Source organism: Salmo salar, chromosome ssa02 (assembly GCF_905237065.1).
Source record: "Salmo salar chromosome ssa02, Ssal_v3.1, whole genome shotgun sequence".
Taxonomy (NCBI): domain Eukaryota; kingdom Metazoa; phylum Chordata; class Actinopteri; order Salmoniformes; family Salmonidae; genus Salmo; species Salmo salar.
In genome coordinates this window covers 24,278,150-24,302,905 of record NC_059443.1, presented here as the reverse complement: position 1 = coordinate 24,302,905, position 24,756 = coordinate 24,278,150, and the positions used below count along the sequence as shown (strand labels likewise).

Sequence of the window (24,756 nt, the reverse complement as noted above, 5' to 3'; positions counted from 1 at the left end):
TAATTACAGAGAATTAATTTGATAAAATAATTTGCTAAATAAAGAATAAAGAATTAATTTGATAAAATAATTTGATAATTTGATAAAATAAGTCTTCACTTTCAATGATGCACGACACTGTTCTCATCTGTGTAACGCTTGGACGTCGTGGGTGTGGAGTCAGGCGCAGGAAGCAGAAGCGTTTAGTACAGTGCTTTTATTACGCACAACCAACAGGGCGTATCAAAATACAAACTCCCAAAAAACACAATCCACTACACAACACACAGTGTAAATGAAAGAAACAAGCCCGCACACAGAACAGGTGGGGAGACGGGCTTAAATGCTCATCTAATAACTTCATCGAAAACAGGTGCAACAAATAAAGGCATAACCAACAGAAAAGGGAAAAAGGGATCGGTGGCAGCTAGTAGGCCGGTGACGATGACCGCCGAGCGCCACCCGAACAGGGAGAGGAGTCACCCTCGGCAGGAGTCGTGACAATCTGTTCTGTCATGTTCTGTCCTGTTCTGTTGTCAGTCAAAACAAGTGACGGGCTACAGCTTTAATCACTTGATGCTTATTTTAATGAATTCCAAGAAACACCTGTTTTTATAGGTTATTATTGTGTATTCACCATGTTACCATGTAACTCTTAAATAATGAATAATGTTAATAATAAGTACATAACTGGTCATTTCTTTACCCTAAAATAAAGTGCTACCGTAACTTCTTAATAATAAACAATTAAGCAGTTTGATCAACATTTCTCACTTGTGGTACTTAAAGAAAAATCTGGTTCATGATATTATTATTCCTATAGATGAGTAAAAAAAATGTTCGGACCCTAATTAAACATGATGCACAAGTATCAGTCGAGAGTTTCAACTTTCAGATCTTTATTGAACACAAACACACACACACACACACACACACAAACTCCTGTGAGAGTATCAAACACGTAGTTATATACATGCACAATGTTGGATGAATGTTAAAGCTCTTGCGAGATGTCAATCTTCCTATCTACCATGCTTTGACTTTTGTTTCCCTTGAACAGTCATGTCTAGAAAAGTGTTGACATAGAAAACGGGAGGGGATGCGTTTTGCATTGTGCATTTCTCTTCTCAATCACCTTCAGGTATTTCCCCCCTCTAGCATTTAATACATGTATCAGAAGCACAGCTAAAGCAGAGCCAAGCCCTGTGTGGAAAGGTACAAGCGTGTGGGGTGGTCCGTTGTGACGGAGGCTATCTAGGGCTCAATCCTCGGCAGGCAGGACTTTGTCGAGGTAAACCTTGATGGAGGTGATGGCCTCATCCAGGTAGGTGCCAACATGGGGGCGCACATAGTGTCCGTACAGACCCAGGCCGGCCATACGGGCCTTGTCCACCAAGGGTGCTGCTTCCTGGACCAGACCACTGGACAACACACACACAGAGACAGGAGGAGATGTCAGTGATGTTATAGGTTAACAGCCATCCTATGTGTCCCAGACCTGGGTTAAAATACATGTGTTTTTGAGTGTTTTTTTTATTTTATTTTTACATCTGTGTATTTGAGTATTCTGAAATACACAGCCCAAAATAAGTACTTTTATTTTAGTATTTGAATGGTTATTTGAGAAAACTAAAACAAGTAGTCTTCCAAATTGTATTTGAAAGCATTTCAAATACCTGGGTTAAATGCATGGGAACGTATCTGAGCCAGTGTATTTAAGTATTTTCAAATACTTTCCAAGTGTATTTCCAACTATTTGTTTTTTCAAATAAAGATGATCTGAAAACTTGTTTTGAAATGTAGTGAAATGTAATTGAAATACCTGAAATGGTATTTTAAGTTCTGATGTGTCCACTGGTTAATAGAGAATGGTAAAATATCTAGTTAACATGTTGATGGGCATGAAGGGCCAATATCTAAGATCCTATAATCATTTGAAATCCTATTTCAAAGTTATGGGCAGATAGACAGAAGAACTGACAGTAAATCAGACAGACGGATAGACAGACAAACAAGCAGGACAACAGGACATCGACAGACTGACAGACTGACAGACTGACTCAGTGCAGGGTCTGGATTGACGCAACAAGTTAACTTGGTTGTGTCGCGGTGGGGCACTCACCTTCCGATCTTGACAGCGCTCAGGAATTTGGGGTTGCCCTGCAGCTCCTCGATGTAGTCTTTGGCAGCCTGGCCCTGGCCCTCGCCCAGGCTCTCAGTCATAGGCCCCACAGCAGCCTGCACCTTGCTGTAGGCGTTCATCAGCCTCTTGTAGAACACAGACTTCATGGCCTCATACTTCTCCACCAGCTCCTTGTCTGGCTCTGGTACTTCACACAGGCACACAGAGACTGGAGGGGAGACAGGGAAGAGATAGTATTTATTAATTCATTGCACATGCTTGACTTGATTGACTGCTGTTAAACAGTATCTAAAACCACTGGACTAACTATAGCCACAAAATAGCCCTAATATACTCAAATGCTTCGCATAATCAGGCAGTGTGTGTGAGTAAGGTTGATTTAGTGTCTGTGTCTGTGTAATGGAGGTAGTTCGGTCACTTGGTTTGATCGCTCTCATGATGAGTAAACTCGGCTGAAATAACCACAGGCCATTTCAACCTGACATCTGAGGTCTCTCTTATCCCTGCAGATTGTGTAGCAGTGGGTTCTGATGCCCATAGTGCCACTGCTCAACGTGGTCGGTCTATCACCTCCACAAGTCCATCACAGTTCAAAGCCTATCACCTCTCAGATAAACATACAACTAACTAACTGTGCTATGCATTCCTGTTGATGACATATTCTCTCACTGTCACTGACATGTTCACAGCTGCAGGTCAAAGGTGGCTATTACCTTCTGTTGTAGAAACGGCTGGAATGAACGCTATATGTCCATTTTCATAAATGTTGGTCAATTTGCTTTTATTGTTTAAAGACATTATGGAAGAGATTGGTGTGTTTTTTCACTATCTAATCATGGCATGGGGTTGTTCAATGACAGCCATGTCTTTGTTTAAAATATCACGAGGGTTTCATTTCAGAGACAAATAATCATGTTTTTTAGCAAAATGTTATATATCCACCTCTCTCACAGAAATAAGTTGTATTACAGCTAGGTTTTACACAGTCAAATGTGACAAATAGCTACATGTTTTATAAAGAACTGTACAAATGATACATTTGTGACATCAATATACAGTATTTACAGGACACGAACCTTCCATTCCAGCTAAACAATGGATATATAGCATTTTTGCCAAAAAAATACATTTCATACACATCTAAAACCTATGAATTAAACATTTGAGAACAGTAAACAATATTTTACACACACATGAAGGTACCTATAAGCATTCATTTCTGATGAAAAAACACATATCTGGTTTGAGTTCTGCAGGGTGTGTGTTGCAGGTTCGAGGTCTTACCTTGGAGTGCAAGCACTAAGGCTAATGCCAATTTTCCGTTCATTTCTGAAAGAAAAAAACAAACACAATAAGAATTTATATGCATTATTTAGATGAAGTTAAATGCAATGCCTGTCTATTTATTAGACTAGAAATCACACCACTCTGATCAGGCATCAATGAAACTATAATGGATACGAAAGGAAGATGCATCTTAAAATACATGAGAAAATAAATAATTCATACATTTATATTTTTAGAGATACTAGAGCATTGAAATAATATATGTAGAAAAGTTGAGAAGAGAGAGAGAAAAAGACAACCTGTTGTAGTGTGTGTACAGATCCCAGTGAATTAAATGTCTCCTTTGGTGGCTGAGTTGTCTGTAAAGCAATCTGGACAAGTAGACACCATGATATAGTGAGGAGAGTAAACGAACGTCATCTAATGAGTATGCACACAGGTACGCACGCACACGCACGCACACACACCCACGCACCAGACACACCAGAGCCCACTGTACCTATAGGACAAACATCCACACACTCGTTTGCCTAAACAAAGTCCATTGCACTTGAGACAGGTGATGCAATGCATCCAGATTATCACTTGGATTCGTTTTTGAAATCTATTTATGCTGCAATGCCCTATTCTGCATATGTAGGAAAGCCTAAATTGTCCTCCAAAACGTTTGCATATCAGTGCATGAATGAGATTTTTTTTTAATGAATGATCATGTTAAGCATTTTAACTGTGTCTGACAGTTTTCCATAATTGATTTGTCAACATTTGTGTGGAACATAAACCAGTATGTTTGACTTCCTCTATGTAACTCATTGAAATCTGTATTCTTGCACACATTCAGAATTCACAAACTCAACAACAAAACACTCTTTACAATGTCTAACAAAAAAGTATCTCAACGGTTTATTCACGCTAAGGTCCATTCTCGCTGTCTATTTGAATGTGTTTCATGTATCCCAGTTAGTCAGACTATGGTTTTGATTGAATTAAACAGGGCCCTGAGTATGTTGACTGTGTTCCAGGATCGATGTCTGCAGTCCACACAGTGACACCCGAGAGAAACGGCCTGCAGGTCACACACATCTCCCCTCCAGCCAGACACACCTGCTGAACCTTGTATCTCAACTGTCAACTCTCACCTAGAAAACACTCCGATTTCAACACAGTCTGTAGCTATCACTCCCATCACTGATGTCTCTGTCTGTCTGTCTGTCTGTCTGTCTGTCTGTCTGTCTGTCTGTCTGTCTGTCTGTCTGTCTGTCTGTCTGTCTGTCTGTCTGTCTGTCTGTCTGTCTGTCTGTCTGTCTGTCTGTCTGTCTGTCTGTCTGTCTGTCTGTCTGTCTCATTCTTTCTCTCCCTCTTTGTCATTCCCTGTTGCTTTCTCTCTTCCTCTCTCTGCCATTCTAAAATCTATTCTCAGTCTCTCTCAGCTTTCTACTTCATTCAGTTCGCGAGGAGTGTAGACCGTGTCAAGGGAAAGTTTATGAAAAGGCACAACACTATAATGATACAATTAAATGTTTTCATTTTATTTAGTGTTAATTCATTTTGGTGGTTCACAATAGTTAATTGACTCACTTAGATGCAATATGTGAGCCTAACGGTATGATTACTGATAAACTCTATGGCAGTTTTAAAACTATCACAACCCTTGTGCTGAGGTTAATGAAACACTAGTAAACGGGTGTCCTCATTCACCGGCCAAATCATACAGCAGTGTTCACGCGCTCTTCTAAAACATTGTAACACAAATGTCCTAGTTGTAATCCCTAGTGCATATGAACATAGAATCAGTCCTAGTACCACCTTGCATGAGTATATGTGTTGGCAGTGAGCTGGGTGGGTGTTCGTCTGCCTTAGATTCAGGTGCCATTAGATGGGTCTGTACTGGTCCATCTTCTCCTTGACTCTGTCCCAGAAGGAACTGGTGGAGGCTGAGGCCCAGTCCATGTAGGGAACAGCCACTGGTTTGATGTGGTCTTCGTAGTACGCACCAGCAAAGGCCCGCACCACCTCTCTTATTCTCTGGGCTTTAACTTTGGCTGCCCTGTAAGACACACACACAAGAATAAATCAGTTGGAAGCAGCATCTACTGAGTGCATACCTTTTACCTTTTTCCTTAAAACGGCATGGTCGGCCATGGTGACTGTGTGTCTGTTTGTACCTGTATGCCTCTGTTGCCCGCTGCAGAAGCCCCTCAGAGTCAGAGTCGCCTGGGGCTGGCGTCTGGGCCACTATGGACACACATGCTATGGAGGAGAGAGGTTACAGTAGGTTACAGTAGGATGAAAACCATACTCAAAATACTACCAGTCCATGTCAACAGTTCAATGGAGGATAGTCTAGATAGACAATAAAAAATGTTGAAATGCACGGCCACACCTTGAATAAGCAAGAGGAGAGCAACTAGCATCAGTTTCCCTTGCATCTGTCATAGAAACAGAATGGGAAGATTTGGCTAAAATACACATCTCACTTAGAAAAGAGATATTACATATAATGAAATTATTCAATAAACAGTACATTATATTTTTCATCACCCCAAACAAAACTAATCATACATTCAAATGATAGATCACTGATATGTATATATATTTCTGTAATCAACATTATCACACATAACGGCTGGCCTCCAGTATAAATACAGCTAGAAACTACACAATTCAAAGTAACTGAAATAGCATTTTAGGGAGCACTTTACCTTAGTGTTTGTTCTCAGTATTGTCCAATCTGTGTAGTGGAATCAAGTCACTTTATTTGAATTAGAGGACTTCTCGCAGTGCTTTTACTTGGTTACATGTGTACATTGTTCTTGTTTTGGTGACCACTGACTGATGGTCTGTTTTTGGGTGGGAAGTGGTGGACTGATTGGATTGGCTTGGATGATCAGTGAGTCAGTCGTAAGTAGTCCAGTGGTTCGATACTCTTTATTTATTTAATTTTTGAGAAAAGATTTTCTGGGTATACTGCAAAAACCGAAATGTAAGCAAGCTGAAATATCTTTTATTTAGTGATAATTCCCTTTAGATTATATATAAAAAACATTTACCAAGATAAATTATCTAACGTCATTGGAAGATAATTTTGCTTATTTTAACCGAAAAAAGGGTTAACACAAAACATCTTGAAATAAGATAAATGACGTGTCAGCTGCTGCAGTATCAATTTCTGCCCAAAAGAAACACTAACTTCTAGCAACACATTTAAAAAAGAAACACTAACTCCTAGCAACACATTTAAAAAAGAAACACTAACTCCTAGCAACACATTTAAAAAAGAAACACTAACTCCTAGCAACACATTTAAAAAAGAAACACTAACTTCTAGCAACACATTTAAAAAAGAAACACTAACTCCTAGCAACACATTTAAAAAAGAAACACTAACTCCTAGCAACACATTTAAAAAAGAAACACTAACTCCTAGCAACACATTTAAAAAAGAAACACTAACTCCTAGCAACACATTTAAAAAAGCCTCTCATGTTAAACTTTCATCCTTGCATTTGCCAAAAGGTTACATTAATCTCTCATAATGTTTTCAATTTCAACATTGTCTGGATAGCTGCCCAAAGTTTCTGTGTTAAAGATGAGTGGACATGTTGGCTTGTAAGTATTCACACCAGGTCTTTATATCTCTGTGCTCCAGATATATCTATTAAGAAGACAGCAGGTCAATGAAATAGAGTCCATTTCAGAATACCTATCTCTCTCTCTCTCTCTCTCTCTCTCTCTCTCTCTTTCTCTCTCTTTCTCTCTCTCTCTCTCTCTCTCTTTCTCTCTCTTTCTCTCTTTCTCTCTCTTTCTCTCTCTCTCTCTCTCTCTCTCTCTCTCTCTCTCTCTCTCTCTCTCTCTCTTTCTCTCTCTCTCTCTCTCTCTCTCTCTCTCTCTCTCTCTTCTCTCTCTCTCTCTCTCTCTCTCTCTTTCTCTCTCTCTGCAATACATCAGTTTCAGGCACAATGCTGAATGACACACTGATACATGACCAACTGTGGATGTCATTTTCAAATCTTGTTTTCCCACTATTGCTTAAGATGAAGGAACACTGACCCTGTGGTATACTATAACCAAAGCTTTGTCATATGTGCCCTGGTGACACTGATTTTAGCTCATTTATAGGGTTACATGTGTGCACTATTTACAATTGTACATATTTTTGAACTAAGAATATATCTAAACTGATTTAATGACTGTACTTTTTTAAATGTCTTTCCTGTCTATCTTGTGGATTTGGTGTACTCATTCTCTGGGTAGAAACTGGTTGAGCAAATGTTAATTCATTTGATCTCTTTATGTGGATTTGTACCCTCAGACAAAAAAAAATCTTCATGTATACACATATTTGCTGGAACAGTTGGTAGAGCATGGTGTTTGCAACGCCAGGGTTGTGGGTTCGATTCCCACGGGGGGGCAGCAAAAAAAAATGTATGAAATTGTATGAAATGTATGCATTCACTACTGTAAGTCTCTCTGGATAAGAGCGTCTGCTAAATGACTAAAATGTAAATGTAAAATGTACCGTCTGACCCTTGACCTCTGGTCAAACACAGGAGCAGATCCCAGTAAACAGGGACAGCATAGTAATCATTAACTCAGGATAAACAGTGACTTTAGCCCGGGCCTTGTGAAATGGAGGACCAGCAGCAAGTGTAGTGCTCCCAATTGCCCTTTGGTGTCTGCTATTGACATAGATCGATAGACCACTATCTCTCACAGAACACTCTCTGCTATTAATTCATTCAGCAGAATGATTTGACCGGGTTAGTATCTCTCAGTAAAGCTATTGATGTGTGGATATCCAGAGTGATACATTATATCCAGAGCATCAAAGTATGTCTGTTGTATTGCATTACAGAGCGTTCATTGTTAAGGAGAGCTCAATAACATCATAAATCCAGAGTCCATTTGTGATTGTGACACAAGTTTGTGTCTTTTTTAGGGGAAGCATATCTTAGCACAGGAACATGAAGTTTCAAGAGATTGAACATTGTTTATAGAGATACTTTTCAGGGCTGCACACAACCAACATGTTGAATGGAAGAAAGTGGCCATTGGCAGACACTTGTCTTACTGCTGAATCTCAGTTAGAGAAGTGTCTGGGCAAAATGTGAAATGACATGTGTTGCAGACTGCTTTTAAGTATAGTATCTTTCAGTCAGAATGCACTGATTTTTTCTCTGGCCACCATGATGGTGTTTTTAACCCCTGTGTCATACTGGTCAGCTGACCATTCACTTTGACCACATTAACATCCTACACCTGTCCCACAATGCATCATAAACAGAGACGAAGTGAATGTTTGGTCTTTCTGCACTGTTTTTTTATACATGTTATGCATACTGTCTGTATTATGCGTACAGGTCTTCATGTCTTTATATCCTTATAAAGCCGTGCTTCTACATCTGCATGTCTTGCTGTTTGGGGTTTTAGGCTGGGTTTCTGTATAGCACTTTGTGACATCGGCTGATGTAAAAAGGGCTTTATATATCAATTTCATTGATTGATTGATGTGCCCCTCATATATTAGTTGAAGAGACACATGTCAAATCAAAATCAATGTCGATCAAACTCATTGTTCAGAATAACATCTAACTTGTCATTGCCTGGACTCATTGGGTCTCTTTAAAAATGAACAGGTTGACTTCTTACTGTAGCAAATCAAATGCATAATATAACAACCCACAAATATAGTTTTATCACAAAGGTATCTTTATTGTTCAGCTCATTGTGTTCCAGGTTATTAAAGCCAGCCATGTTTATTAAAGCAAGCCGTAACAATTACACAGAGATGACATCGGTCTCTTCACAGAGGGGGGATATAACCTTGGTGTCTGTTGGCACAAGGCACGTGTCAGCGTCATAGCAACCGCGTCACCAGGTAAGACAGAGCAAGAAGCGTGATGGGGGTGTGGGGGGTCTTAGACAGGCAGGGTCTGAGGTGTACAGGCTTACTACTGCTTGGGGAAGGTCTCGTCGATCTTGGCCTTCATCTTGTCCAACTGCTCAGTGAACCAGGTCCTGGAGACGGAGAGACAGACACACAGTGAGTCATTTCACTCTTTCATTATTTCATAGTACTAATGTAGATCTCCAATTCATTTCATGTTGGGTTATGTTTTGGGGGGGCGTGTACCTGGTTTTGGTGACGAACTCGCTGTCTCCAATCTTTTCAACTATGTCCTTGGTCTTGACTGTCAGGTCATCACTTAGCTCCTTCATCTGATTGCCGAAGTTGGTGAAATGCTCCTCAATGGTCTTCTCAGTCTCTTCAGCCTCTGTAGAGAGAGAGAAATGAGTCAGGGTTAGAACTATGAACAGAGAACTGGAAATAGTCAGGAAAATGGGGAGAAAGAGGGTTTCATCATGAAGATAGAACGGTGGAGAGAGAGAGAGATGGTACACGTGTGTTCATAATAATACATTTGTATTGTGTATTTGAGGTCAGACTTAGGCATTTAGTTGTAATGGATTTGTATCGACTGTTATCAAGCGTATTTGTGTGTGAGGCTGTGTGAGTGTGTACATGCATGTGCATGTACACGTGTTTGTGTGATAGAGAAACATCACACACGTGTCACCAGTGATAATGCATTAGTATTGACGCCAGTATTGAAGCAGGTGAAGGAGCAACGGTAATGACTAGATAGAGTTAGAGTGTAATGGCTGCCTAATAGGGTAGGGCTTCATACCTGTGTGTGCGGCGAACACAAGCATCAACACGGCAATGGCAATGGACAGTTTCATCTTGACTGTTGGCTGCAAGCGAAAGACAAATTTAGTAACAAAACACCCTGCCTTTAATATCCTCCATCATAAAAAGGTTTGCATGATGAGTTAGTTATGAGTTAAACAAAATCGAAGCGTTATGCTGTCAGGGCTTCATCAGGAGTTGTGCTAAACAAGTGAAAATGATCAAAAGCTGTTATGTGTTATAGCTGAAACCGTTCAGCTGCACGTGTGGCTAGTGAAAGAGCGCGCCCGTGCGGTCAGCACAGTGGACAGCTCCCTTTGCGTTCTCTAGCCATCACACATCTTCGATTGGTGGCTTTAAATTAGCAAGAAAAAAAAACTTACATTTTACATTTTAGATTAAACTTGACCTGCATTTGATTAAATTAGTAGACTAACATAAAAATGTATTATTTTAATATCTGTCCTGAGCATTGGATGGCGCTCAGAAACAGAAGGTAGGCTGGATGTCTTTCCCGCTTGTATAAACTACACCTAGATGTCGGCACAATACCGCAAAAGGATTTTGAGAGACTGGTATAGATTTATGGAAAATTTGGGGTATAAAATAAACAACTGCATTGGCGGCATTCTCGTGCATTTATTTATAGTAAATAAACTGATGAAGCAAAGTCGCAGATATACCGGCCTATGTGTTGGCTCAGATAAGAGAAAACACATGCAAAGAAAGACATTTGAAGTAATAACAATGAAATGAAGTCTCTAGAAATGCCAGTGAAAGGTAGGTTAATCTTACCTGTTTTCCCGTCTCAGAGAGAAAATAACCCGAGTGTGTCTGACAGACTGACGGAGTCCCTCTATATATCCCAGGACGCTGACGTAATCAGTAGTCACCACTTCTGACCTATGGTGACCCCTCATCGCCCAATGAAGCACTTGCCAAGAGTGGCCTACTCCCACCTTCTCCTCCAGATTAACCAACACTCCCCCATCTCCCTTTTTCAGAGAGCCCAGCTGAGGTATGGTCCATGTCCTGTCTAGTTTCAAACCACACTTATTTAATCAGATTTTGTGGGAATGTATTTATTTGACTGTATCTGTAATTCACAGTCTGATCTGGGGGGGGGTTCTCAACCTGCCTTAGGTTTTATATTGTGATATTAATTCGTCATAAAATATCCATTGTAAATCATCAGACTGTGAGAGCACAAAGATACAGACCTAAAGTGGACTATGACCATAAACTAGATCATAAGATACTTATACTACTGAGGTAAGATATTGATACAGTTCTGCAGTGGCATCACTAAACAGCACTGCATTGACTCTGGTGCTCAGTGCAGATCTGTCTCTGAGTCCACCAGACCAGTCCATTTAGGGCTCTATTCAATCCGTAGCACTGAAGATCTGCGACCGATAATTAAAGGCAGTGTTCCCACCGTTGTGTTGACTGCATTCAATGACCTTTGCATTTTAAAGCAGATCTTCTGGCGATCTTAGTCTTTTTGGCAAGGCAAGTATTTGGGCCATCCTTCCCTCCTCCCTTCCCTGAAGTCATCCCTGTTCTGACTTTGAATAGATGAAAGCTGTGTGATGGAATCCTTATTGACACCTATCAATTTCATAATATATAAATTAGGCCTTTAACATGTGCGCTTCTTCCCCTCTGATCTACTTTCAATCCCATTGCCCTTCACTGACCTCACACACAGATCTGTGTTATCAGGGGTTATCATGGGATACAGCATGCACAGTATCATATTTGTCCACTGTTATGTAAATCTGATAGAAGTCCATTATATTAGTGCTCCTCCGTGCTGTCTCCAACAGAGAGAAGCTGGGGTCAACAAACCTCTACTGTACTGGAATAGCCTATACGTAACTCCACGTCCAAGAACTACAAAGTCTGAAAAGTCTATGTCACCTTCTTCTTTTTTGTGGTTGTCAGTGTGTGTGTGTGTGTGTGTGCGTGTGCGTGTGCGTGTGCGTGTGCGTGTGTGTGTGTGTGTGTGTGTGTGTGTGTGTGTGTGTGTGTGTGTGTGTGTGTGCGTGCGTGTGCGTGTGTGTGCGTGTGCGTGTGCGTGTGCGTGTGCGTGTGCGTGTGCGTGTGCGTGTGTGTGCGTGTGCGTGTGTGTGTGTGTGTGTCATGTTTGGTACAGGGGTTTGGTGTAAATAATCACATGGACACAACTCGGAAAACACCAGATTTGTTGCACTATTCTTAAAATAGGGAAGTAAGTCTAGAAGGTTATTCTCTGTGTTGGGGCATACAGCGGTAGTGGACTACAGTTTGTTGAACTATAGTAACCTCTCATTAGTGCTGGAGGGGTATGTATGTTTTCCTCATTGCAGCACTTCCCTCTTTACACCCAGCCCTCTGCTGCCCACAGCAGGGTGCCCATTTGGTGCTGATGGCTTTAGCCATATGAAACCCTATTATGATGCAGAGATGACCATTGTCTTGCACCTCTTAATCACACAGTAGCCATTCCTCACCTGTGGCAGAGTGTGTGAGTCTTTGTGTGATGCATGAGGCATGAACGTGCATGTCTCACTCGCTCATGAATTGCAATAACAAGCCGCCTGATAAAAGACTTCCCCCCCTTCTTTTGCCAAAGGGCTCCTGTGGTGAATGGTTTGTGTTCCAGCACCAAGATGGGGGAAGAGGGGGGAGGAAGGGTAGTAAGAGGTAAAATCTCTGTGGGGGAGTTGTCGGGGGTTACTGTCGGTTTTGCTATGCCAACACTTGCTAGCTGGAGCCCTTTGTTGCTTCAGCCGGAGCCAGAGACACCCAGGAGCTGCAGTATAGTATGTGAGAAGAAGTGCTGACTGGCAGAATGCTTGTGGTTTTCCTGTTTTCTCTTTGGCTAGACCGTTGCAAATACATCCAGGGTTTAATATAGTGTAGGACACTTCACCCAAACACGGCCTTCCAGTAAAGGAGGAACAGAAACAAATTGTGACTCAATAACTTGCTCACTCACTTTCCAATGAACTCAGAGGTTGTTATTAGGAGTGTGACCTGATTTAGGGGAGAGGTCATTGTAGTCATCGTTGCTCTTCATGTCTTCTCATTGAATACAAGGTCACATACTTGAAATGGTATGCTACTTTTTATGGTTAGGGTTGAGTGGGGGTGGTTTACGAGACACAGTTATTGCTTGCATGGAGTATTTTTTCTACCGTTTTTTCCCTGGTTAATAAAGGATGTGTGAGCACATTTTAAGGTGCTTGTGTTCATATTTATAGACTTGATCACGAAACGGTGCTTCAACTTCAAAAATAAAGACGGCCATAGTGCTATTGTATACAGTGAGAATTATCTTTGTTTAGTTTATTAAAACTACCATTAACAACAACACTAAAGTATTGTAGGTGTAAGTGCTTTTTGCAGTAGGGGATTGGTGGAGCAGAGAGGAGGGATAAGTGGTGGCCTTCACTGCCTGGCTTCCTGCCTAAATGTTTACTTGCTGGCCTCTATCCTACGCTTCAGAGGCAAACTTTGTGACGCACACTTTCTGTTAACTACACTCAAAAAACTCCATGTTTTGTTTGCTCTGACAGAATACCTTACTATTACTGTGTGTTTCTGGTGTTTACATGTTCTTTTAAACACGATTTATCCAGGTATAAACCTAAAATCTCTTAGATAAAATCTATTTTGCAACACAGACTGGGTCCAAGATAGCAGCAGGGTCAGCGACATTACAAGTCAAATTGCAAAAATTAAAAACTAACTGTAAATCCATCAAAAGCAATTATCATAGCATTTGTGTACCTATGCACCTGTGTGTGTGTGTGTACCTTCGTGCACGTCTGTGTATCTTAGACGGGAGAGAAGGGTGGAATATCTATAAACATACAGTTGAAGTCGGAAGTTTACATACACTTAGGTTGGAGTCATTAAAACTCGTTTTTCAACCACTCCACAAATTTCTTGTTAACAAACTATACTTTTGGCAAGTCAGTTAGGACATCTACTTTGTGCATGACACAAGTAATTTTTCCAACAATTGTTTACAGACAGATTATTTCACTTATAATTCACTGTATCACAATTCCAGTGGGTCAGAAGTTTACATACAGTAAGTTGACTGTGCATTTAAACAGCTTGGAAAATTCCAGAAAATGATGTCATGGCTTTAGAAGCTTCTGATAGGCTAATTGACATCATTTGAGTCAGTTGGAGGTGTACCTGTGGATGTATTTCAAGGCCTACCTTCAAACTCAGTGCCTCTTTGCTTGACATCATGGGAAAAGGAAAAGAAATCAGCCAAGACCTCAGAAAAGAATTGTAGACCTCCACAAGTCTGGTTCATCCTTGGGAGCAATTTCCAAATGCCTGAAGGTACCATGTTCATCTGTACAAACAATAGTATGCAAGTATAAACACCATGGGACCACACAGTCGTTATACTGCTCAGGAAGGAGACGTGTTCTGTCTCCTAGAGATGAACGTACTTTGTTGCGAAAAGTGCAAATCAATCCCAGAACAACAGCAAAAGACTTTGTGAAGATGCTGGAGGAAACAGGTACAAAAGTATCTATCCACAGTAAAACAAGTCATATATCGACATAACCTGAAAGGCCGCTCATCAAGGAAGAAGCCATTGCCCCAAAACCGCCATAAAAAAGCCAGACTTCGGTTTGCAACTGCACATGGGAACAAATATCGTACTTTTGGAGAACTGTCCTCTGGTCAACCGTGAAGCACGGGGGTGGCAGCATCATGTAGTGGGTGTGCTTTGCTGCAGGAGGGACTGGTGCACTTCACAAAATAGATGGCATCATAAGGAAGGGAAATTATGTGGATATATTGAAGCAACATCTCAAGACATCAGTCAGGAAGTTAAAGCTTGGTCGCAAATGGGTCTTCCAAATGGACAATGACCCCAAGCGTACTTCCAAAGTTGTGGCAAAATGGCTTAAGGACAACAAAGTTAAGGTATTGGAGTGGCCATCACAAAGCCCTGACTTCAACCCTATAGAACATTTGTGGGGAGAACTGAAAAAGTGTGTTCGAGCATGGACGCCTACAAACCTGACTCAGTTACACCAGCTCTGTCAGGAGGAATGGGACAAAATTCACCCAACTTATTGTGGGACGCTTGTGGAAGGCTACCCGAAACGTTTGATCCAAGTTAAACAATTTAAAGGCAATGCCACCAGATACTAATTGAGTGTATGTAAACTTCTGACCCATTGGGAATGTGATGAAAGAAATAAAAGCTGAAATAAATCATTCTCTCTACTATTATTCTGACATTTCACATTCTTAAAATAAAGTGGTGATCCTAACTGACCTAATACAGGGAATTTTTACTTGGATTAAATGTCAGGAATTGTGAAAAACTGACTTTAAATGTATTTGGCTAAGGTCTATGTAAACTTCCGAATTCAACTGTAGTAGATGAAAACACAAACATGGTTCCTGAAACCTGCTGGGATAACGAGAAAGGAATGTGAGAGCAGATCCCGACAAGCCAGGACCGGGGAAGCAGGGAGAGAGGGAGGGAGGTACAGAAGGAGGGAGGAAAGGGGACAAAAGAGAAAGAAAGACCTGCAGGGCAGGAGGGGGCGGAAGGCCCTTTAGTGTTTGGTCAATCAAGCACCATCTGTACAGATTAGGAGATGAATTGACAGTGTGTGTGGAGAGGTGTGTATGGGTGGTGGGGGAGGGTTCTAAAAGAAAATGTGAAAGGGGGATGTGGGTTAGGGAGAAGGATAGGTACCCTGAAAAAAGGCCTTACTGAAAATCATCAGACATTTCCCTTGTATAAGTTATCCCTATAAATGTATGTAACAGCAGCCTGAAGAAAGTGTATTATAAGGAACATGTGTGTGTTAATGAGTGTACAGGTAGTAGAGAACTGCCTACAGAGGGTTTAGGGTTGGTGTTTCGGGGTCAAAGACATGGGATCTGGGGATGGGAAAAGATGAAAGAAAAGAAGACATTCTGTCCAACCTATTTCTGGAGCCTCCAGAAGTGATGTTACGTGACATTATAACCTAATGTAGATCTCAATTCAACTTACATTGTGGTTTATATAGACCAACACTGAATTATTGTACGTCAGGGGTCTCCAACCCTATTCCCAGAGAGCTACCCTCCTGTAGGTTTTCACTCCAACCCTATTCCCAGAGACCTACCCTCCTGTAGGTTTTCACTCCAACCCTGTTCCCAGAGAGCTACCCTCCTTTAGGTTTTCACTCCAACCCTGTTCCCAGAGAGCTACCCTCCTGTAGGTTTTCACTCCAACCCTGTTCCCAGAGAGCTACCCTCCTGTAGGTTTTCACTCCAACCCTGTTCCCAGAGAGCTACCCTCCTGTAGGTTTTCACTCCAACCCTATTCCCAGAGAGCTACCCTCCTTTAGGTTTTCACTCCAACCCTGTTCCCAGAGAGCTACCCTCCTGTAGGTTTTCACTCCAACCCTGTTCCCAGAGAGCTACCCTCCTGTAGGTTTTCACTCCAACCCTGTTCCAGAGAGTTATCCTCCTGTAGGTTTTCACTCCAACCCTGTTCCCAGAGAGCTACCCTCCTGTAGGTTTTCTCTCCAACCCTGTTCCAGAGAGTTATCCTCCTGTAGGTTTTCTCTCCAACCCTGTTCCCAGAGAGCTACCCTCCTGTAGGTTTTCTCTCCAACCCCAGCTGTAACTAACCTGGTTCAGCTTATCATTATTATCAGAACATGGTGCATGATAGAGGGAATTTATAAATGATTTGTTTTGTGTGTTCATCAACCAAAAATTGTAAGATGAAGATCCGTCTATTCAGCTATATTAACTACCTCATTTGTCATTGTAACTAAAAAATAAAGAAATGTCAAAGTTGAAAAAAGTTGATAAAGGTTTGACAAGAAAAGAACACACTGACAATTGAGCAACAAGCATATTTTATTTACGCAGCGCTGGGTAGCACACTGCAGTCAGCCAGACAGCCAGTCAGCCAGACAGCCAGTCAGCCAGACAGCCAGTCAGCCAGTCAGCCAGACCAACAGTGTACTATAGTGAGCAGCAGGGCGTGTTACATTGTGAAGTGGCAGAGACACTCTGGCCAAACTGAAAAATTACAGACAGGTAGTATATGGACCCTGTGAAGTATACCTTTAAGTTTCATTGTCATATTCGCATCATAATACAGTCATAGTAAATACACTTCTATATGAATCACAACAAATACAGAGCCTACAGAGCAGGTGTAGATACAGCATCATAGACAAGCAAGGCATGGAGTGGTTCTGCTCCTTTGGTTCTGGACAGACTGATGCTAGTACTGGAGATAAGCCCAGTCTTAATTCAGTGCAGTTATTGAAATGAAGGACAGGGACAGCGCTGGAATGGGCCAGAGACAATTTGGCTCACGATTGTTAGATACTGTTTCAACCCCCCTTGTATCCCATATAGCAGCCTTAGAAACCTGATGCAGATTAGTAGAACAATTTGGAGGAGACATCTAGAGCACTTATAACGAGGAAGACAAGCAAAGCAAGTTAAAAACAATGACCTCTTGTGTGTTTGAACAGGCCTGAACAGACATAAAGGACTGTGTTTGTCTGCTCAAGACCCCTTCAAAGCTCTATCATCCTCACCCCTCTCTCTCTATCAACCCCCCTCAACCAAAACACACAGTGCCAACACAGCATCAGTAACACTTAACTCCCTCCTCCTCTCTGTGGTAGCTAGGTGAATGGTGGCACAGTGCTTCACCACCCCACCCCTACTTAAACAGGGGTGCAGTGGCGGGACACCAGTCCTCCAAACCCCTCCCTCCCCTGGGTCCATTTAGACAGTGCTCTCCTTGACTTTGTCCATGGCGGTCTGGAGCTGCTCACGGATCTTGGCGGCGTAGGGGGCGATCAGGCTGCTGAGCTCATCGATCTTGCCCTCCAGGGTGGTGCGCAGGTCCTCGGCGGTGGCCTCCAGCTGCTCGCGCATGCCTTCGGCCTGGGTGGAGACCTGCTGGCTCAGGTCCTGGGCCTGGTTCTTCAGAAGGTCAGTGAAGCTGCCCAGCCTCCGGATGGTGGTGTCGTGGGCCTGACTCACAAAGGGCTCCACACGCTCCTTCACGAGATCCATGTTCTGGGAGGTACGGGACTGGATTTCACCCAGGTAGGTGGCCACGGTGCTGGGTGGGAGAGGCAGAGGGGGTTAGCATCACTTGGAAGACATATTATTTTATGTTGGAAATCAAGCCGTTACAGTACATTAGCTGTTGCCATCTATACTCACTTGCGGATCTCCTCGGTGTCCTTGTTAAGGCGTTTCTTCAGTTTGCGGGTGTAGGTGTTGGCACGGTTTTGGACATCATCAGCATTCTGCTCCATCATGGTCCTGAGCTCTCCCAGGTACTGTGTGCTGCGCTCCTTGGCGTCAACCATGTCGGTCTGGAGCTTGGTGGTCAGAAGCTGCAGGTCCTGGCCCAGCAGGGCGACTGTGTCCTGGGCGTAGGGGCCCAACTTGGTCTGGATGTCCTCCTTGTACACGGTCAGCTCAGCCATGGTGTCAGTGATCAGGGTGCTGCGGAGAGGGAGGCATGGTCAGAGATGGTCATAAAGTGGGTAGAGGGAGGCATGGTCAGAGATGGTCATAAAGTGGGTAGAGGGAGGCATGGTCAGAGATGGTCATAAAGTGAGGAGAGGAAGGCATGGTCAGAGATGGTCATAAAGTGGGTAGAGGGAGACATGGTCAGAGATGGTCATAAAGTGGGTAGAGGGAGGCATGGTCAGAGATGGTCATAAAGTGGGTAGAGGGAGGCATGGTCAGAGATGGTCATAAAGTGGGTAGAGGAAGGCATGGTCAGAGATGGTCATAAAGTGAGGAGAGGAAGGCATGGTCAGAGATGGTCATAAAGTGGGTAGAGGGAGGCATGGTCAGAGATGGTCATAAAGTGGGTAGAGGGAGGCATGGTCAGAGATGGTCATAAAGTGGGTAGAGGGAGGCATGGTCAGAGATGGTCATAAAGTGGGTAGAGGAAGGCATGGTCAGAGATGGTCATAAAGTGAGGAGAGGAAGGCATGGTCAGAGATGGTCATAAAGTGGGTAGAGGGAGACATGGTCAGAGATGGTCATAAAGTGGGTAGAGGGAGGCATGGTCAGAGATGGTCATAAAGTGGGTAGAGGGAGGCATGGTCAGAGATGGTCATAAAGTGGGTAGAGGAAGGCATGGTCAGAGATGGTCATAAAGTGAGGAGAGGAAGGCATGGTCAGAGATGGTCATAAAGTGGGTAGAGGGAGGCATGGTCAGAGATGGTCATAAAGTGAGGAGAGGGAGACATGGCCAGTGACATAAGGGGACATAGGGGTACAGGGGGGAGGACGGAGGAGAGAGGGGAAAGAGGGGAGGCATCGTCTGGGAAATTGGGAGACACAGGGGTACAGGGGGGAGGATGGGGGAGAGAGGGGAAAGAGGGGACGCATGGTCAGGGACATAGGGGGACACAGGGTACAGAGGGGAGGACAGGGGAGAGAGGGGAGGCATGGTCAGGGACACAGGGGGGAGGACGGGGGAGAGAGGGGAAAGCAGGGAGGCATGGTCAGGGACAGTCACACAGCACAAGGTGATAATGAGAGCGATGAAGCAGAATGAAATAGTATTACAATGCTCCACTCACTCGAGTTCTCTGCTGAGCTGGGAGGCCTTGAGGTTCTCCACCAGTCCGTCGGCTCTGCTGTTGATCTCAGACACGTAGGTCCAGAAGCGCTCAACGTTCTCCTCCCAGTGGTTCTGGAGGGCCTCTGCCTGGCGCACGGCGCGGGCATGGCAGCCTGCAGGGGGACACAGAGAGCTCTGAGGTGAGGTTTCCATAATATACACCATCAGGGGGGTTAAATCCAGTCTGGTAATGAGTGTGGAGCCTTGGTACAGTATGAAGCCTAATTATACAAGCGTTACAGTATTGTAAGAGTATATCCTAAAAGACTGATTCCAGCAAGGAGTCAGTAAATGCATTCATGCACATTCAGTTGACTAATATTAAATATATATACTGTATATACAGTTGACTAATATTAAATATATATACTGTATATACAGTTGACTAATACTAAATATATATACTGTATATACAGTTGACTAATACTAAATATATATACTGTATATACAGTTGACTAATACTAAATATATATACTGTATATACAGTGCCTTGCACTGGATTTCTTCACATTTTATTATGTTACAACGTGGCATTAAAATGTATTTCATTGTCATTTTTTTTTGTCAGCAATCTACTCAAAATACTCTGTAATGTCAAAGTAGAAGAACAATTCTAACATTTTTTAAAAGATTAATAAACCATTTATAACAAAATTATAGTCATTAATTGTAATGAATTACAATTAAATCCATTGTAATCCCACTTTGTAACACAATAAAATGTGAAGAAATTCAAGGGGTATGAATACTTTTGCAAGGCACTGTATATATTGATAACAGTGTCAAAAGGGAACCGTGTAAACCCAGGTTTACCAGAGATGACTGCCAGAGCAAGGATTATTGCCACCGCCTTCATGATTGATTGACAGACAGATACACCTATGAAAACAGACATAGACCCATGTCAGACAGTGGTTGTCTATCAAAGCTATAGAAAACAAATACAACAATATACAAAGATACAATGGTAATACATTGGAAGAATTGGCAGAATATTTTTTTTTAGAAAGTAGAATATTACTCTGAGCCAATAGAACAAATAGGAAAAATAACCTTTCATGGACGCTAATTGTCCATAACTGTACTCACTGAGCTCTTCTAGAATAGCAACTAAACTAGTTCTATGCAATTAAACGTTTCAGATTAAACTTTAAATCCAGTCACTATGCTATAAACTAATAAGGTATTGTAGTTTCCCCTACAAACAATCTATTTTTAACAGTTTTACCATACATTTGGTCTGGTTAATCTGCACACTACAGTCAGAAGATGAATTACTTGCTTTTCAATGCCAATGTGTAGGCTACAGTAGCCTAACCTAATGCAATAATTTATAAGTAGTCTCTATTTCGGTATCAAATCTAGCCTACTTTATGAGATGCTTTATATTTCTACTAAAAACAAGCTATTTCACTCATGACTAAAGCGCGTTTGTAGATTATATGGTGCCCATTAGTCGTCACCACTCCTCACTCACCTAAGAAATCCAGTTCTTTCCGTGCTCTTGGGACAGTTCGCCGGGATTTTTATACTGTCCTGGGACTGCCGCGCGCCTGTAGCTGGAGAGCGCGTGCATGTGATGATGTGTGGCTCAGCTCATGGTTCGTTCCACACGATGTGACACTCCGCGTTCGAAGTTCTCATCTCAGCGTTGTTGTTGGCTGTATGGTGATTGTGCAGTATATAGTTTATGATGTACGTCAACGAAAATAGCCTGTGCTTCTATGAAAAAACCTGTAGGCTATTTGAAACAAAGAAACTCGTTTGAAGAACTCTTAGATGTGATTGTGGCTCATTCAGTTTGTTTATAAATTTCCTTCTTGGTCTTTGGCTTTTTCACGTGTATTTTATGTAATCCGAATTGGCAATACAATTCAATGTTAAATGTCTCAGAGAACAATTATTTGGCCAGTTATAATCTACTGCTGGCGCCAGGAATGTGTAAATAGGCTATCCTTGTCAGGCAGCTCCAATGGTCTTCAATCAGTTTATTTCAACTGACTACACCCTCCACTCAGTATCAGTCTTCATTCATTTACATTGGGCTATTTGAATCCATGATGGTCACCAATCAAATTAATTTGAAAGGCACTGTCTCCATAATGACCAGACTGGGTAAGTAGTCTACATGAATGAAATTGGACCCATGGAACATCTTAATTTATTTTATTTAACTAGGCAAGTCAGTTAAGAACAAATTTGTATTTACAATGGCAGCCTACCTGGGGAACAGTGGGTTAACTGCCTTGTTGTTCAGGGGCAGAACAACAGATTTTTACCTTGTCAGCTCAGAGATTCGATCCAGAAACCATTCAGTTACTGGCCCAATGCTCTAACCACTAGGCTACCTGCCACCCCGGCAGGTATCTTCTACCAGAATTACATGAATAATACCATTCACTATTTACAACTAGGATCAGTCATTTACAGTGCCTTCAGAAAGTATTCACACCCCTTTTCCACATTTTGTTGTGTTACAGCCTGAATATAAAATGTATTAAATGTAGATTTTTTTGTCATAATGTAAAAGTGGAATAATGTTTTTCAAAATGTGTACAAATTAATTAAAAATGAAAACTGAAATGTCTTGAGTCAGTAAGTATTCAACCCCTTTTTTTATGGAAAGCCTAAATAAGTTCAGGAGTAAAAATGTGCTTAACAAGTCACATAAGTCGCATGGCTCACTTAGCGTGCAATAATAGTGTTTAACATGACTTTAGAATGACGTTAAACACATCTATGTACCCCAAACGTACAATTATCTGTAAAGTACCTCATTCGAGCAGTTAATTTCAAACACACATTCAACCACAAAGACCAGGGATGTTTTCCAATGCCTCGCAAAGAAGGGCACCTATTGGTAGATGGGTAAAAATAAGAAAGCAGACTTTGAATATCCATTTGAGCATGGTGAAGTTATTGATTACACTTTGGATGGTGTATCAATACACCCAGTCACTACAAAGATACAGGCGTCCTTCCTAACTCAGTTGCCGGAGAGGAAGGAAACCGCTCAGGGATTTCACCATGAGGCCAATGGTGATGTTAAACAGTTACAGTTTAATGGCTGTGATAAGAGAAAAATGAGGATGAATCAACTACTTTGTAGTTACTCCACAATACTAACCTAATTGACAGAGGGAAAAGAAGGAAGCCTGTACAGAATAAAAATATTCCAAAACATGCATCATGTTTGCAACAAGGCACTAAAGTAATACTGCAAAACATTTGGCAAAGCAATTCACTTTTTGTCCTGAATGCAAAGTGTTATGTTTGGGGAAAATCCAATACAACACATTACTGAGTACCACTCTCCATATTTTCAAGCATAGTCGTGGCTGCATTATGTTATGGGTAGGCTTGTAATCGTTAAGGACTGGGGAGTTTTTCAGGATAAAAAAATTACAGAATGGCGCTAAGCACAGACCTGAAAATAATCAACCAATTTGACAGAGCTTCAAGAGTTTTGAAAAGAATAATGGGCAAATGTTGCACAATCCAGGGGTGAAAAGCTCTTAGAGACTTACCCAGAAAGACTCACAGCTTTAATCTCTGCCAAAGGTGTTTCTACAAAGTATTGAATCAGGGGTAGGAATACTTATGTAAATTAGATATCTGTATTTAATTAAATACATTTGCAAAAATTTTAAAACATGTTTTAACTTTTTGTCTTTATGGGGTATTGTGTGTAAATGGGTGAGAGAAAAATATAATCCATTTTGCATTCATTTTGAACACAAAATGTGGAATAAGTTAAGGGTTATGAAAACTCTCTGAAGGCACTGTAACTGTTAACATCTGTTATTTCCTCAAAACAATAACTCCCCAGGCTAACAGGGATCAGTGCAAAACAAGGAGTGGGAGATACTGCTGTGCTCAGGGACATGTCAGGGCTTGGGGATAGAGATGGGGTGCAGTAGGAAGGATTATGAGTGGGCGGTAGAGAGAGTGGCGTGAGGGGCAACAAAGAGTTTAGTTGGGATAGGCATGTCCAATGAGGGAAATGTTTTTTTTTCCTCAACCGGGGTAAAAGGAGATACTGTAGAAAATGTGCATATTATAACCTCAATATACCTCTCAAGATAAGGATTTGACAGAGATAGCTTTATTGTTCAAAGCCTGTAAGGAACTGAGACAATGACAAAAATACAGTGCTGACTCCAGAGCCATATGAGTTCAAATCACACCCACATTTAGCTCTAATTCTCCTTTTTGTGAGGTCTCGTCACAGTTTATGTATTGTTGGACAGCGAGGTTAGAGCTTTGGGCCAGTAACCGAAAAGTCACTGATTCGAATACCAGAGCCGACAAGGTGAAATATCTCTCTGTGCCCTTGAGCAAGGCACTTAACCCGAATTGCTCCAGAGGCACTGTACAATGGTGACCCTGGCCATGACCACACTCCCTGCAGGTATCTCAGGGGGAGTTGGGATATGCAACAAAGAATTCCATTACACTTTATAAACAGACCATTGTTTACAACAGGACAAATATAAGCATCCCTCAAATTATATTCTTAGGGTTGGTGCAGTTAGTGAGTTTAATGACAAGGAACATGAACGATACAAAACAAGAGAAGCTTCTAACATGGAAACAAACAATATTGCTTGGATGGTGATAACAAAGGAGTGCTAGATAAATGGGAAGTAATCAGGTTAGTGATGGAGTCCAGGTTTGCCTCATGATGGGGCGCAGGTGTGTGTAATGAGGGTTGCCAGGTGTGCGTAATGAGGTTTTGCCAAGACCGGTGGTTAGTAGACCGGCAACGTCAAGCACCTGAGATGGGGAGTGGGGGGGTGGCATCAGCCAGGGGACTAGGAAACACCGGCCTGAGGTGGGAAACATGAGAAGATAATGAGATCTGGTAGTTAGTGGGGAGTTGTAACTTGTAAGTTACCTCGTTGACCCTCCAGAGGACCTTGAGCGGTCCCACAAACCGGGGACTCAGCTTTTTACAGGGCAGGCGGTGCGGGATGTTTCTGGTGGAGAGCCAGAAGCGATCAC

General features: G+C 42.0%; 3 protein-coding genes across 3 annotated transcripts; all 3 read right to left on the bottom strand.

The window, feature by feature from the left end:
- Positions 1 to 861: 861 nt before the first annotated feature.
- apoa2 (apolipoprotein A-II) lies at positions 862 to 3,915 on the bottom strand. Its single transcript, XM_014155616.2, has 4 exons — positions 3,709 to 3,915; positions 3,407 to 3,451; positions 2,102 to 2,330; positions 862 to 1,400 (listed from the first exon to the last, which is right to left on the bottom strand). The coding sequence occupies exons 2-4, from the start codon at positions 3,447 to 3,449 to the stop codon at positions 1,241 to 1,243; spliced, it is 432 nt and encodes a 143-aa protein (XP_014011091.1). The 5' UTR covers positions 3,450 to 3,451; positions 3,709 to 3,915; the 3' UTR covers positions 862 to 1,240.
- A 5,182-nt stretch (positions 3,916 to 9,097) lies between these two features.
- apoc1 (apolipoprotein C-I) lies at positions 9,098 to 11,114 on the bottom strand. Its single transcript, XM_014155604.2, has 4 exons — positions 10,896 to 11,114; positions 10,099 to 10,165; positions 9,543 to 9,684; positions 9,098 to 9,427 (listed from the first exon to the last, which is right to left on the bottom strand). Exons 2-4 carry the CDS (start codon positions 10,151 to 10,153, stop codon positions 9,361 to 9,363), a joined length of 264 nt encoding a protein of 87 aa, XP_014011079.1. The 5' UTR covers positions 10,154 to 10,165; positions 10,896 to 11,114; the 3' UTR covers positions 9,098 to 9,360.
- A 5,862-nt stretch (positions 11,115 to 16,976) lies between these two features.
- apoeb (apolipoprotein Eb) lies at positions 16,977 to 21,391 on the bottom strand. The gene is made up of 5 exons (XM_014155590.2): positions 21,230 to 21,391; positions 20,566 to 20,631; positions 19,712 to 19,865; positions 18,330 to 18,617; positions 16,977 to 18,225 (listed from the first exon to the last, which is right to left on the bottom strand). The coding sequence occupies exons 2-5, from the start codon at positions 20,606 to 20,608 to the stop codon at positions 17,883 to 17,885; spliced, it is 828 nt and encodes a 275-aa protein (XP_014011065.1). The 5' UTR covers positions 20,609 to 20,631; positions 21,230 to 21,391; the 3' UTR covers positions 16,977 to 17,882.
- Between the last annotated feature and the right edge of the window lie 3,365 nt (positions 21,392 to 24,756).